This window comes from Capricornis sumatraensis, chromosome 8 (assembly GCF_032405125.1).
Source record: "Capricornis sumatraensis isolate serow.1 chromosome 8, serow.2, whole genome shotgun sequence".
NCBI lineage: Eukaryota > Metazoa > Chordata > Mammalia > Artiodactyla > Bovidae > Capricornis > Capricornis sumatraensis.
The window spans coordinates 94,746,004-94,762,049 of NC_091076.1; the positions used below are offsets into that span (position 1 = coordinate 94,746,004).

At 54.8% G+C, this 16,046-nt stretch overlaps 1 protein-coding gene across 1 annotated transcript; it reads right to left on the reverse strand.

Annotated features, from left to right (window-relative positions):
- Positions 1-255: 255 nt before the first annotated feature.
- On the reverse strand, positions 256-8,141 carry GFAP (glial fibrillary acidic protein). Its single transcript, XM_068978460.1, has 9 exons — positions 7,693-8,141; positions 6,656-6,716; positions 6,363-6,458; positions 5,414-5,575; positions 3,931-4,056; positions 3,535-3,755; positions 2,712-2,755; positions 909-994; positions 256-297 (listed from the first exon to the last, which is right to left on the reverse strand). The coding sequence occupies exons 1-9, from the start codon at positions 8,139-8,141 to the stop codon at positions 256-258; spliced, it is 1,287 nt and encodes a 428-aa protein (XP_068834561.1).
- Between the last annotated feature and the right edge of the window lie 7,905 nt (positions 8,142-16,046).

A 16,046-nucleotide genomic window follows, 5' to 3' on the forward strand; every position in this document is an offset into this window, starting at 1 on the left:
GTGCCCCTCCAGGCTGCCCTTTGGGGTGAGTGCCCTGTTAGTGTTGCTGGGTGTGGGGTGGGTGCTGTCTGACAGGCTTAATGCTGATGGAGCCTAGGGTGGCAAGCTGGCATAGAGATGGAGCAGGAAGAGGAGCAACTGGATTGGGTGGGAACTCAATTCTGGGGAAATTAACTAGCAGAGAAGAGACAGCTACCCCGACTCCTGCTGCAGACACCTCAAACGGTGGGGCAGTGACCGCCAGATGGGTCCTGCTCACATCACATCCTTGTGCTCCTGCTTGGACTCCTTAATGACCTGAAGGGGACAGAGAAGGTGCCACAGTTAGGAGCTCACACAGACTCCAGGTCCACCATGGCTAGGCAATGTGACCTGGGACAAGTTCCCAGCCTTCCAACTTTTCTATGATAGTAACCGGAATGCCGCCACGCAGCAGAGGGTGAAACGAGCTAATCCTGTCAAACATCTAGCAAACATCTGCCTGGCACATGCTGAGCTGCTGTTGTAAGATTAGCTAATTCTGCTGGTACGGTGGGGAGGGGATATGCCCAATCTCCTCTTCCCATTCTTCTGCCAGGTCCCTTTCACCAAGCTGAAAGTTGAACGTTGGGAGTGAAAGTTACTAAATTTAATTTTCATTCTGTCTCCCCCAGGCCTGCTGTGGGGGCACCTGAGTCTGAGGGTGAGAAAGGGAGAAAGAAAGTCAAAGTCAGGACCCCGACCTGTGGCCTAAGCATCTAGGCTCCCCTTAGTGTAGGGACTGGGGAATGGAATTATATCCGGGCTCCTTCCCCTCTTCCAGAGCCTCCCAGAGGAACTCTTGGGAGTTATGGAGAACCTTCTATATGCCAGTCCAGGCTTTCTCCCAGAGCCTGCTGGGGCCAGAATCTTGGGCCTGCCCTCCTCACCTCTCCATCCCGCATCTCCACGGTCTTCACCACAATGTTCCTCTTGAGGTGGCCTTCTGACACGGACTTGGTGTCCAGGCTGGTTTCTGCAGACATGAGGAGAGGAGGCCTCCATAGGCTCTCAGGGCCCTAGACATCCTCTCCCACCCTTGGTTTCCCCCTGAGACCCCTAATCGTGAGTACAAAAGCCTATCCAACCAGAGAAGTCCTAGGCTCTCCCAGAGGGGCTGGCAACCTCCTAGGTCCCCACAGTGCCAAGCAAGCCCTCACTTCCCTGCTTGCTGTCCTGGCCTGGCTGCATTTCAGCCCCTCTGCAGTTCCTCACCTGGCCCCTGGCTCCCTGACAACCCAGTATCACGCCAAGGAAAGAGCATGTGGTTATTGAAGTCAGGCAGACCAGAGCTCGAGTCCCAGCTCAGCCACACGACTGTGGGTAAGTTAATTTACCTCTTCCAACCTCAGTGTCCTCATCTGCAAAATGGGGATGCTGCTGCCTACTTCCTAGGTCGAAGTAGTGAGTCAGTTAACTGAAACAATGTGTGTAAAACAATGGGCACGTATTCGTGTTCCGTACACATGGGTCCCTCTCCCGTCCCTCTTCCCTTTTCCTGCCTCTCTCTGCCACTTCTCTAGGACCCTTTTCTGTCTGGCATGTGGCAGTATTGCCTCTACCTGGTCTGCTGGTTAACTCTTCTGATACTGAACTAAGCCCTCGGACATGCATAGCTAGTGTTCCTAAATTTCTAGTCCAGAAGAATTATTTTTTCCCTCAGCTGAGAATTATTTGAGGGCCACATACAAGTAAGAAGTAATTTATTCCCCCCTGCAGAGAGAAAAATGTAACATGTCACACTCACTAATGTTTAATATTAAGAGCAGGGGACATAGAACTTTATTCACTCCAAGAGCAGCAGTCTAGAGGGAAATAATCCTCTGGGCTGAATCAGCCCTGAGCTGAACAACCGAGCCTCGGGGACAGAGGAATCAGGCCAAGAGCCTGGCTGCCAGGCACCGTGAGACTCTAGGGGCCCTCCTGGTGATGGGGAAGAGGTGAGGCAGAAGCTGGTGTTTGCTCAGAGGCCCAGAGCATCTGAGCTGAGTACCCGAGGACTTAGCACCTTGAACACTGGCCAACTCTACTACTTTAATGTACATTTACCCTGTGCCAAGTCCTGGACTGGGTGCCGAGATTGCTGGGGAAATGACACAGGGTTGGCCCTTTAGGGAAACCTGGGAGGAGGGAGCTCAAGAAGATGGGGAAAGTGGGCTTGGTGAGCTTGCTCCCTATTAAGGTGAGAAAAGCACCATGTCTAAAAGGCAGGCAGCTAACCGAGAGCCGGCGGGGCTCCATCTACAACCTGGTGAGCCTGAATTGGTATAACTTGTATTGTGAGGCTTTTGAGATGTCTTGTGACCTTGTGACTTTCCCCTTCTTTGGTGCTTTTGCCCCCTGTAGTGACAAGCAGTTAAAAAAAACACACAAACATCAAACACTCAGCTGGACAGGGATCTGCAGACAGGTGAGAGGTTAAGACCCTCACTCAGTTCTGCAGTGGAATGGGGAGTAGGCATGGGAGGAGGGACAAAGGGCAGAGCAGGACAGGAGTGGCTGCAAGCCCCACCTGGAATGCTCTGGAATGGTGTGTTCTGGCTGGAAGTTCTGCCGTGAATATTGAAGATCCCCACAGAGAGCACTGGGCCCCTCTGCCCTGGTCCTCGGCCTCAGACCAGAAGAGCAACCCACAGGCCTGGGGAAGGGGGCGGGAATCCAACACTCTGCCCACAAAACCCTGTTCTACTGACCTCGGATCTGCAGGTTGGAGAAGGTCTGCACAGGAATGGTGATGCTGAAAGACAGCAGAAGGAGAGGGGTGACCAGCCTGCCAGAGGACATTCCCAGGCCAGATCCTGGTCCAGGGTCACCATAATAGCTTCGAGGCCCTCTTCCTTGCCAGGAAAGGCAGACCTCCATCTCTTAGCTTCTCCAGCAGCCAACACACTCCCCGGGCTGTAAGAGCTCTGGGGGAACACCTCCACTCAAAAGAGAGTGAGTGCTCTGAGGATGACAGAGGGGAGGGGAGAGCAGTGAAGAGAGTTCCCAGGAGGCAGAGGAGATTGGTCAGCAGAAAAGAAGTCCAGTCTTTGTTGGGAGGGTGGGGAGTGAGCCTTTTAGTTTGGAAGATAACCCAAGTCCTTACCCTAGGATCTGATCAACATGGGCTGAATTGAATCCATCCATTCATTCATCAGGCATTTATGAATACCAACTGTGTGTTAGGTGAGCACTGTGCTGGGCGCTGGGATAGGAGGGGGCTGGTCACGAGGCTGAATAAGACAGTCCCTGATGGGGCTTCCCAGATGGCGCAGTGGTAAAGAACACACCTGCCAAAGCAGGAGACACAAGAGACGTGGGTTCTATCCCTGGGTCGGGAAGACCCGCTGGAGAAGGAAATGGCAACTCACTCCAGTATTCTTGCCTGGGAAATCCCATGGACATAGGAGCCTGACGGGCTACCATCTATGGGAGTCGCAAAGAGTTGGACATGTCCGAGCACACGTGTATGCGTGAAGGGAGCAAGGCGACTCTGGGGCTGGGCAGTAGGGCAGGCGGCCGGTCTGGGCTCACCGGTTCTCCTCGCCCTCCAGCAGCTTCCTGTAGGTGGCGATCTCGATGTCCAGGGCCAGTTTGACGTTGAGCAGATCCTGGTATTCCTGCAGGTGGCGCGCCATCTCGTCCTTGAGGCTCTGCCCCTCTTCCTCCAGCCGGGCCAGCGCCTCCTGGTAACTCGCCGCCTCCCGCGCGTGGCGCTCCTCTTGCTCGCGCATCTGCCGCTCCAGGGACTCGTTCTGTGGGTGGAGCCGGACCGTTCCCCGAGGCCCCGCCCCAAGAAACTTTTCAGAGCTCCGCCCCGAGCCGGTCCTTCAGCGTCTGCTAGGGCTGTCGGTGCTAGGGCTGTCGGTCCTAGGTCCCCGGCTCGCTCACCCGTACCCCTCCTCCGCCTGCGGCCCCGCCCGTGCTCACCGTGCCGCGCAAGGACTCCAGGTCGCAGGTCAAGGCCTGCAGCTGCCGTCGGTAGTCGTTAGCCTCATGCTTGGCCTGGCGGAGCAGCTCCGCGTTGCGGGCGGCGGCGTCGTTCAGGTCCGCAAACTAGATGAGGAGAGGGCTTTATGCTGGAAGGCGGTCTGGGGCCGCATATCGCGGGAGCTTAGTGGGCCCGGGGGGTTGGTACGCGGTCTGGAGCATCAGGGAGATGGGCCGGACGGTAGGGCTGTTTTCCAGCCCACCCCACGCCATTGGCACTGGGTGGGATTATTCACAGTTACCCGTGCCCCATGGACACAGACACAGGCGACACTGGTACTTCTCTAGCATCTAGCTCAGTGCCTGATGAGGGAACGCGTGAATGAGCAGAGGGTGTCACAGAGCCCAGACTCTCCAGTAGCTCCATCCTCGGGACTGAATCCTGTCCTCCTCGGTCACACACAGGGAGCTCTGGTGAGCAGAGACCAGGTTCTAATAACCCTCTCTCCTTCAGCCTGCTCTGAATCCCTCATGGTTCCATCACGCCTTAACCTGCTCAGAACCATCACTGACTTCTGCCACTTACACTCCTCAGCTCCATGCCCTGGGCCAGGATCTCCGGGCCCCCACTTTTCTGTGCTTTATGGCCTCTACTCAGGCTGTGTCCTGCACGCCCTTCCTGAATGCCCTTTCTCTCTTCTCTTTATGTTCATAGGCTGCCAGTCCCGCCTGGCCCCACTGCCCTCCCATGAAATCTGTCCTGCTTCCACAATGCGTGTAAACCCTGCCCTGCTGTGTTCTTCATAGACATCAGACTGAGTGACATCACATCTCCCTGGTCAGACGTGTCTCTGTATGCTGGGCAGAGCCTGGCATGCAGCAGATACTCAATAACCCAGGATGCAGATGGCAGAAGCATCAAGAATGTGGGCTTGGGACTTCCCCGGCAGTCCAGTGGTTAAGGCTCCTCCCTTCCAATGCGGGAGGTGTGGGTTTGATCCCTGGTCAAGGAACTAACATCCCACATGCTTAGAGGCATGACCAAGAAAGCCCCCCAGATAAACAGTTAAAAACAAAAAAAAGAAAAGAATACAGGCTCTTAAGTGAGACAGCTAGGGTTAGAAATCCAGCTCTATTGCTTAGGAGCTGTGTGAGTTTGGTCAAATTGGTTAACCTCTCTGGACTTCAGTTCTGTCATCTATCAAAGGACAGTACCTACTTCATGGTAAGATAATCCTTGCAAAGCACAGGGCCTAAAACACAAGAGTGTTGGCTAGTAGTCAATCGCAACAGATACTAATAAGTACTTATTGGAAGTAATAGTGCCTGTATGACCCTGGGCAAGTCACCTCACTTCTTTGGTGAAGGTCAGTCACTCAGAGAGGATCCTCTCTCAGCTTCCTCCACCCTCCTTCCCTGATTCTTTTGTATGGAGCCAGGAGGGCTGCCTGGAGAAGGCAGGCTGCCCCAAAGTCAGGGCTACCTTGGACCGGTACCACTCCTCCGCCTCTTGCATGTTGCTGGACGCCACTGCCTCATACTGTGTGCGGATCTCTCTCAGAGCCGCTGTGAGATCAGGCTTGGCCACATCCATCTCCACGTGGACCTGATGCTGGGCCAGCTGCTCCTGTAGCTCCCGCACCTCCTGGCCAGGGTGAGAGAAGGGTTGCCAGGCCTCAGGGACCAGCTGCAACTGGGGCTTCCCCCTAGCATCATGCCCTCTTCCTTGGACATGGACGTTGGCTAGGGGAGATGGGAGGCTCCTAGTTGGAGGAAATGGTGTTGTCCAGGATAAGGGAAGAAGCGGGTTAGTTTGGGGGCCCCGGGATGTCCTTCTCCCAGGCCCGGAAGTCAGGAGCACTGGAAGCATGTCTGTGTTCTCATGAAAGAACGTCTGAGTCCTGTGGTGTGGGTGTCCCTATGGGTTCCTGGGTTCCCTGAGTCCATGGATTCTGAATCTATTATCTGAAATCAGAGCTCAGTGGGGTCTTTTTTTTTTTTTTTTTAATGTATGGCTGTCATTTCAATGGAAAGAGATGGCAGAGGGAGTGAAGTCATAGAGACCAACTGTGTGACCTTAGCACATTCTTTAGCCTCTCTGGGCTTCAGGGTTCTCCTCTGTGAAAAGGAGATAACACTGGAACCATCCCTATCTCACAGGGCTGTAGTGAAGAAGAATGAGGTAACAGGGCCCACTTTAAGTGGAGGGTGTGTCTGGGTGCATTTTACTAGGGGCTGGGGGTGCTCTCTTATCTGTCTCTAGCTCTGCCTCCCTCAGTCTTTCTCTGCCTCTCTTTCTCTGTCTCTCTCTCATTTTCTTTCTCTGTCAATATGTCCCTTTCTCTCTCTGAATATGTGTCTCTGTCTCCCCATCTCTTTCCCTCAGTTCCAGTCTCTGTGTTGGCCTTTTTTCCCTTCCTTCCCGATCTTACCTCCTCATGGATCTTCCTCAAGAACCGGATTTCCTCCTCCAGAGACTCAATCTTCCTCTCCAGATCCAGACGGGCCAGGGTGGCTTCATCTGCTTCCTGGAGCAGGGCGGGGCAAAGGGCCACTCTGACCCCAGACTCATCCTCTCTGCTCCCTAGTCTAATCTGATCTCTCCTTTTGCGGCGGGTGGGGGGCAGGGAGAGCACGTTGCTCTGGAGGGTTGGGCTTAGGGACTGTTTGGGCGGGCTGCCATCAACATTTTCCCCCCTCCCTGATCCTTCCCCACCACCCTGACCTGTCGATAGGCAGCCAGGTTGTTCTCAGCCTCCAGCCTCTGGTTGGTTTCATCCTGGAGCCTGAGGTAGGGAGATACACTCCTGGGTCTGGGCTCTTCTGATGACTATGGGGACCTCTCCCCTGATCCCTCTGCCAGAGAGATACTCTCCCACCCTCAGGAGCAGTGGAGCAGAAGGAGGAGTGAGGGGCAGAAGGATTCTAGACAGAGCCTTGGCCAGAAGGGTGAGCAGACAAGAGCCTGCGCTTGAAGTCATTACCAAGGTGCCTTATCAGGGTTGCTGCACCTGCTCCTGCTCACACAGGCGCTTCCACCAACCTATACTCGCTCCTGCCATACACACACACACCCACACACACACACACACACACCCACACACACCCCACACACGTCTTCTCGCACTTGAAGTCACACACGCATACTCTGCCAGCTTGGCAAGGACCATGCCCCTGGCATTTCCTCTGACCTTCGGAAATGGGTTTATTAAGATCTTCACTTTACAGCTGTGCTAGTTGAAGCACCTTGACTAGGGTCATAAGCTGGGGACAGGCAGAGTCACCTGTGTTCTGAAGCCAGGCTTACCTGCTGTCTCCCTATGGCCTGTACCCCAGCCCAGTCCTCCTGGTGCACCCCCATATTCCCCTCCAGTTCCTCCTCTAGACAGAGCTCAGAATAAGTGTATTCTCTGTGCACAGTCGCAAGGCCCCGCAGTGAATAAAACAGAGAGCCTGCCCGCTAGGGTCCCCGACTGTCCGCTTTCCTCAGCAGGAAGGTGCTGACGGTACAGCGGCTCCCTGGAAGAAGGTTTTTGGGAATCAGATCCCCGGAAATCAGATTCTGGGCCTCGTCCCAGGCCCTCCATCATCTGGAAACAAGGATCGCCAGGCCCTCCATCATCTGGAAACAAGGATCGCCCTCCCTCCTAAAGGCGGGAAACGGGAACAGGGAGGCAGAGCCCCGCCTGAGACCTGCAGGCGCCCCTTCCCGGGACTCAGTCCTCCCGGTTCAGGAGGCCCCTCTGCGGCCCCCCTCCTCACTTCTGCCTCAGGGTGCCCAGGTCCTGTGCCAGGTTGCCCCTCTCCACTTCGAGCCGGGCGCTGTCGGCGGTGAGTTGATCGAGCCGTAGGCGCAGCTCGCGCAGCTCTGCCTGGTAGACGTCGGCCAGCTTGGTGGGCTCCTTGGCCCGCAGCTGGTTGAGCTCGGCAGCCAGCGCCTTGTTCTGCTGCTCCAGGAAGCGCACCTTCTCAATGTAGCTGGCGAAGCGGTCATTGAGCTCCATCATCTCTGCCCTCTCGCTGGCCCGGGTCTCCTTGAAGCCGGAGTTGAGTGCCCCGGCCAGGGAGAAGTCCACCCGGGCCGGGAGTGGAGGTGGCATTCGAGCCAGGGACAGGCGGGTGCCGGGACCCAGGCGGCGGCCCCCCACCACCATCTCCGAGGAGGAGACATAGGAGCGGCGAGCGGCTGAGGTGACCCGTCTCCTCTCCATCCTGGCCTCGCTCTGCCCGCTCCTGAGATGTGCAGGCTTTAAGGAGGAGGGGACCGGCCTGGCACGGCCCAGGCTGCCCCTGGCAACGCCCCCTGGCATAGCCTGAGGGGGTGGTGCTGGGCCACAGCCCAGCCACGGGGAGAGCGCCTCTCACCCCACCGAGGCCACTGTGCCCCGAGGCAGGGCCACCAGAGCATGCCAGCCTCCGTCTGGCTCCAGACAGAGCTGCTAGTGGGCAGTTCCTGGGGCCGATGCTGTGTCTGAAACTCTGACCACTGAGCAAGCAGACTCTTTCTCTGGGACGGTGGGTCAGGGAAGGGCTGGACCAGATGACCCCTGACCCGTCTTCTAACTCTTAGATCCCATGACTCAGGCCCTCCTTCAGCGTTCTCCTTCCAGTGCCTGGTAGATGTTGGGAACTTGAATAAACCTGTTCCCTACTCTCAAGAAACAGCCTGTGTTAGATTTCCTGACAGCCTCAGTCCCAGCATATTCCTGCCATCCTCCCCTCTGAGTGCAGGCGTCTGCATTCCTGCTGTCTCCCCATCCCCTGGAGTTTTGGGGCTGTGGGCTGGAATTAGAACCAACCCTTTGTCTGGAGGGTCAATCGAGGCCTCTATCTAGCAGTGGGGGGATGATGGAAGGAATGTGGGGCTCCTGTAAGGGCCAGAGGGGGCAGGTGCTGCACTCCCAGGCCCCCACCCCACCCCTGGGGCCACCCTGAAGCTCCGGGCTCAGCCTCACTGGGTTCACCCCAGCCTCCCTGCAACCCCTCCCAGAGCCCAGGCCTTGACAGCTCCACAAAGCACTTATGAATGAGCTGGCTGTCCCAACTCCCATCTTTGTCCCTGTAACATCCCATTTCCCTGGCCCCCTCTCACCTCACTCTCACAGTGGAGATTTATCTCCTTCAAGTTCCCACACAAGTTCCCAGGCTGAAAGGCTGGGAAAGGTTTCTGGGGATGAGTGGGTTTGGGTACTGAGGAGCCAGTGGTTCTGAACTGGGAACCCGGGTCCAGTGCCCTGTGGGCCCTTGAGATTTCAGATCCATCCACCCCTTCTATCTGGCTGCCTGGTGGTCTACCCAGGCCCTCAGCCATCTGTGCCCCTGGACTTCTGGGAAGCAGGCAGCCTTCCTCTCCTGCACCACCCCCTCTTGCTGCCCACTGCCCATGTCTGGGCCTCCGATCCCTTTTCCCGGGCACTTGCTGAATGAAGCCTTGTTCTCCACCACTGGTGAGGGCGTCGCTCAGCGAGGGCAGCCCCTGCGGGGGGCTGTGCTGTTTTCATCCCAAGATGCCAGCCCATTGGGCGGGGTGCAGCCCAAGCCCCTTGCTCAAAGAGCTTCTCGGAAAGCATTTGAGGGGAGCTGGGGTGCTGCGGGGAGCGGGCTCTGTGCCCACCCTGACCATTGTGTCTGTGCCAAGGTGAGTCATTCAGTGGGCACCAGGAAAGGCCCTGGGGGGTGGACCAGCAGTGCCAGGGCTCCAGCACTGCAGACAAGGCCTGACTGCTAGTCCCCTCCCCTGCTCTCAGAGCCAGCTCAGCCCCTAAGCCCCTGTCCCAGCAATACCCCTTCCTCCACACCAGGGGAGGTACTCTTCATTTGGGCATGTTTTACAGGCTGCTTGACGAGATTTCCCTGTTAGTCTCAGGCAAAGAGAGATGAGCACCACTCCTAATTTTTTTTTGGAGGGGCGCTATGCCTCGTAGCATCTGCCATCTCAGTTCCCCAACCAGGGATCGAACCAGCATTCCCTGCCTTGGAAGCGCAGTCTTAACCACTGGACCACCAGGGACTTCCTAATTGTTTAGCGGAGTCTGCTGCTGGGCCTGAGCAGTATCACGGGGAGGGGAATCATGAGAAGGGGGCACCCAGTGACTTGATCCTGTTGTGGTTTGGGGAGCTGAGGAAGGATGGGGGTGGGGAGTGACCTTGGAGGAAGAACAAGGCTGGGGACAAGCCCTTGTCCCAACTCCTCTCTGTGGCTTGGAGTGGCTGCTCTTCCAGCTTGCCAGGCAAGTCACAGTGTATCCTTCTCTCTTTGTCCAAGTGAAATCTAGTTGAAATGAGTACAGAGCAGTCCTGGAGGGACAAGCTGTAATAGAGCAGAAAGGGCTTGTCAGGAACGCTCAGTAAACTGTTTTTGTGAAACACAGGCTTGTTTCAGCAGCAGCAGGTGAGGTCCCCTCTTCACCCGCTTCAGCCACCTCACTGGGCCCCTGTCACCCACCTGCATCCTCTCCCTCTATCTTCAACCCCTGTCTCTCCTTCAAACACATCCCTACACTCAGCCCTTATCTATGTGATGTTCACACACAGAAGCAAAGAGGTGGTGGACAGATTTGGCCATGGTCGTTTGTCAAAACTTCATTACTTTTTATGTACATGCATTGTAGAAAAATCAGAAAATACAGATAAGCAGAATAAAAAAATTAGCCATCATTTTGCCACCTGGAGATATAAACAGATTTGTTTTCTACATGTATAAATTCATTTTTTAAAAGTAGGCTCATGCTGTACAAATTATTTTGTAATTTGCTTTTTTTTCCCTCGACAATATATTGTGAACATCTTTTCATATCCATAAATATTTATCCCCATCATCATTTTAACAGTTGCATGGTTTTCCACCATGTGCATGAATGTGTGTGACTGCTAAGTCGCTTCAGCCGTGTCCGACTCTTTGTGACCCTATAGACTATATAGCCCGCCAGGCTCCTCAGTCCACGGGATTCTCCAGGCAAGTATACTGGAGTGGGTAGCCATTCCCTTCTCCAGGGGATCTCCCCAAGCCAGGGATCAAACCCAGGTCTGTCTCCTGAATTGCAGGCAGATTCTTTACTATCTGAGCCACCAGGGAAGCCCGTGCATGGTTGTAACCAGGCCCTATTGTTGCACAGTTCTGTCCTTTCTCTCTCTTTGTTCTAGATTACACTGTGATGCACATTTGCTCCAGGTAGACATAGCTCCCAGCCTCTACCTCTACTCGCCTCCTCCCTGTCTGGCTGAAGCCCCATTCTCCTTGGCACCTCCTCTCCTGCTTCCCTAATCTTTGGAAGACTCGTTATGCAAAGCCTCAGGCCAGTCCCTGGATGGCCTTCTGGACTGGACAGCAGAACGCTGCTGGCTCTGGGAAGAGGATGCCTAGACACCCATCCCCACAGCTTTCAGCCAAATCAGGTCTTATTTCAAGCTGAGCTGGGAACAATTCAAGCTGCATTGGGAACAAGATGACCTTTCACTTGCTATGCCCATCCTCTACATCAGAATCTTCCAGGATGACCTCCTGTCTATAGCCCAAGTACCTTCCAGGACAGATCGACCCTCCACCCACACAAAAGGTGCCCAGCATGTTCCAAATTTGCCAGCCTCCAATTCAAGGGGCCCTTTTGTCCCTCGACTCTGCCCACTGACTCCCTGCTGCTCTCCCAGTGCCTGACACAGCATGGGGGTTGGCAAGCATGAGTGGGATGGAGGGAACATGGGTCTCTGGGCAACCCCTTGCCAGAGTCCATGCACTCCGGGACCCATCCTTGAGGAAGGGAACTGAGTGACCACTAGATGGCAGTGCTGAGCTGCCCAGATCTGAGCGGCCTGGTGGCCATAGCCCTTTGGAGGCAGGAAGAAAGCTGGTCTCAGGCTTTCTAAAACCCCAAAGTGCATCAGGCTTTCTAAAACCTCTAAAAGAGCGGTCACTAGAATTGCCTCTGACTGTTATGGCAGCGCCCTCTAGGGGAGAGAGCAAGGCCATTCAATAGCTGTATGATTGCGGATGACTCAGGAACCTTCTTTGAGTCTCCATTTCCACATCTGTATAATGAGGTCTAGACAAACTTATTCCAAGGTAGTTGTAAGAATAACTATCAGTGAAAGCCAGACACAGCAGGTGCTTGACAAATCCTAGCTTCTGTTTAATAACACCTACCAGGGGCTTCCTGGGTGGTGCTAGCGCTAGTGGTAAAGAACTCACCTGCCAACGCAGGAGGTGCCCGAGACAAGAGTTCGATCCCTGGGTTGGGAAGATCCCTTGGAGGAGGAAATGGCAACCCATTCCATAGTCTTGCCTGGAAAATTCCATGGACAGAGGAGCCCGGCAGGCTACAGTCCATAGGGTTGCAAAGAGTCAGACACGACTGAGTGACTTGGCACACGTGCACCAAGTGCTTTACCTGTTTCCGTGTTAGCACATCTCTGATGGGGTGGGCCTGGACGGCTGGGAGCTGGGTCTTCCAGGGGAGCTGCCATGTCCTGTCGACTCCATTGGGGTTGGGGCAGGGACAGCATGTGGGCAGCAGCACCCCACAAAGGGCAGTGTGGGAGGAGGTGGCAGCCAGTGAAGAGAAGGTGGGAGTCAGCACTCTTCACTCCAGACCACTAGTTGTTTATAGCTTTGGGTCTCCCAGGGAACACGTGAGAGTTAGGTCCCACTGTCCTAGTGGAGACTGAATAGAAGCTGTTTCCCACCCTGCTTTCTCATCTCCCTGACTCCCCCCGTGGGCTCTATCCTTCCTTCTTTGCCCTTTCCCAGACCTTGTGGACTTGAGACCCACAGTTCCATTGGCTTGAGAACCTCTTGGTGTGTCAACATCTCCCATGGGGATGGATCTCTTCTACACTTGAACCTGAGGCTTCCCAAGGACAAGGCCCCCAGTAGATGGGGTCTTCCCAGTGCTATGTCTATGTCGTCATCAGACTGGGATGCATCTAAGGGTAGAGTCGGTCTCCCACTTCAGACTAAGGCAACCATAGACAGAAGCTGCCTCTTTCCTTGGGTGGGACCCATCTGATCAGAGGATCCATGGTTCACTGTCAGCTGGGAGCTTCTGAGGACAGGCAACATCCTTCTGTTGGAGGACGGCTGCCTTGGGCCGGGGATGGTTCCTTCTCCCATCCTGAGCCTGTGCCCAGCCTCACCCTGTAGGTTAGAAGCATCCAACTCTTGTGGCTGCAGAAGTGTTCTCAGCCGAACACCCAGTCTCCTTCCCCTTCTCTTCTCCGGTCCCTCAGCCTTTCGGAGGCATCAGCTCATTCACCTTCACAGACCCAGGGGCCAGGCTGCTGCTTTGGGGTTAATAAGTTTGGGCCCTTCTCTGCCCCCATCTCCCCACCCAGCCAGGGCCTGCTCCAGCCTGCCCCCCACCTCCCAGCCTCTAACTCTGAGACCAGCTCTTTAATTGCTTTCTTTGATCTGCTCTGCGCCATGCTCCCTTCCATCTCCCTGGCTGACTGCGTCCCTTTGAGAGAGTAAGAGGCGGAGACCAGATGTGTCCCTGGAGGGAGGAGAGGGCTGGCGGGCAGCGTGTTATTTCCAATCCAGTGGTCTTCCAAATGGACAGGATGAGCTAGGAGGGCAGCGCTGCAGGCAAGCTGGGGAGAGCCCCGGGATGAGCTGGAAGACACAGCCAAGGTCTCCAGGTTCCTGGGCATGACTGGTTCCTTCCTCCCCCCTCCCCCCAACAAACTCCATCCCAAGGCCTCCTGGTTCCTAGTCACCAAAAAAAACATGGAGAAGGGGAACACAGCCAGGACCTAGATTCTATCTGGGAACCAGGATCCCCCAAACTTAGCCTAAGAGCCAAAGGAATATTCTGGGAGTCTGAAGACTGATGAGGAGGGGTCTGGGAGGCAGGAGGCCTGAGTTTAGCAGCTGCCAAGGAGGATCCCCATGCGGTGATGAGGTTCCCTGTGGGTGCCAAGCTAATGGCTGGGTGTGGGAAGGACCCAGTGGAAAAAGCCCAGTCCCTTCCTCCCGACAGGTCTCAACAGTGATGGAGGTTTGAGTTGACGCACAGGTGACAAGGACTCCATCCTGACTCATGTCGTTCTGTCTGCAGCTCCTGGCACTGAGCCTGGGTCTCTGAACTGGGGCCGGAATTGGTGCCCCTGGGTGGGACCCAGACCTGAGCTGCGGGGCCTGGGGTGGGTGTGAAGATCAGGGGAAGAGAGAACTTCTGAACTCCCTGAAGTAGAGCGAGCCCCCCCCTCCCTGCCAAGGCTGGCAGGCTGAAGCGGGAGGGGGCTTTAGGGCAGCGGATGGGGGAGCCATCGATTGCCGCCTCTCATGGATGACCCTACGCGAGAACAATCCGATCTCAGTGTCATCGCTGCCCACGGAGGTCAGCTGGGAGCTGGCTGTCAGCTTGCTGTCCCCCCACCCCCTAGCCTCTGCCAGCTCCCTGTACCAGCCAGGCTGCCTCCTTGTGAGCTGGACACCTCAGCCTGACCCCGATTGAGACCAGGAGCCCACATGCTTAACTCCATCGGCGGAGACTTTGTACATTTAATGGGTCACCCTAGAGCACATTTTGCACCATGGAGCCATGGGTGTTTGCCTAGCAAATGGTTGGCTGCAGAACAACCTTGTCAAGAGTGACCTCTTCCTCTTGTGAGCGGCCCCCAGCCCAAGTGACTTCAGCCTCCTACAACGGAGCCTGTTGTGCGAAGCTTGCCCTCCTGGCCCTGGTTACCAGCTGCTTTGCTCTGTGCCTGCCCGCCTCTGCACTTGCAGGGGTGATGGTGATGATCAAATGAGATAATGTATGTGAGGGCCCCAGGAAATGTGGAAGTTATTCAATGTCGATCCAACCAGCAAGAAGCGAGGCCTCCTGAGGTCAAGGCGTCACACCAGGCCGCTGGGGGCTCCAGATGTGAGGCGGTGACTGCTTCTGTGGGACATGGTACACAAAGGGAAAAAACTCATTAAGACTAATTGGAGAGGAGGAAATCCCAGCTCGTGGAAAGAAATGATGTCTGCTCACTTCTAAAGGGAAGCAGCTTGGTGTCATGCATAGATCCAACTAGACTCCGGTATGAGTCCTAAAGCTGCCACTTGCCATCTAACTCCAGGCACGTTTTGTTAACCTTTCTGTCCATTTCCTCATTATACTGCGTAAGGTCATGAAGTTGTGAGCTGCCTACAGCCAGAAGGAATGCAAGGTACCCCTTTGCATGCTGCGCTCCTCCAAAAAGGCATGGAAACTGAGCAAGGAGGGGTGCCCCAGGTAAAAGGGGAGCAGGCACCCCCAGAGCAGTTTGAAATAAGCAGCATTATTTACACACTACTCACAAAGTGCTAAATGCCTTTAACATGTTTGTTTTCAGAAGCAATTTAAACACAAGATTCCTGTAATTTTGTTTACGCTATTCATTCATAGCCAGGCACGTCTTCTTGGGGAGACAGAGGTAAACTTGGGTTGAACTGTCGCAATCCGAGTGAGTGGAGAGGAGAGCCGCGAATGACATGGGGAGTGGACTTTTGGAGCTAGAGGGAGGAGGACTGTGGTGGGTTCAAGCAGGTGAGGGCTCAGCCTGGAGTCTTACTAAGACCTGGGGACCACTGAAATGCTCTCCCTGATGGTGGAACTCGGCGCAACCCACACCCAGGCTTAGGAGGATAGAATGAGCCTTCAAGTACGATCACACCTTCACTCACTCAGAGAGACCTTTAGTAGCAGGTGGTGCTGCAGAATAAGGGGCAGGTCCCACCCAGAAGGGTGCAAAAGGAGGCACAGCGGGGATGTTTTTATACCCAGATGCTTCTAAAAAAAAAAAAGATTGTTTCAGGACTTCTCTGGTAGTTCAGTGGTTAAGACTCTGCATTGCCACTGCAGTGGAGCAAGGGTTCGATCGATCCCTGATTGGGGAACTAACATCCCACATCTCCCTAGGACGCAAAGGCAAAAAATAAAGTTTCTTGAGGCCTTAGAGTCAGAAGAGGTTGCTGTTCTATCTAGGTATACAGAGAAAAACACACACCAAAGATGGAGATGGTTTATTGATCATTTTAATAAAAAAATATATATCCACCTATATATATGTGGGTGTATATATGCAGAAATAAAGGATCAGAGGATATAAACCCAAGTATTAATAGTTCTTACATCAAGGTGGTAGCATTAAGG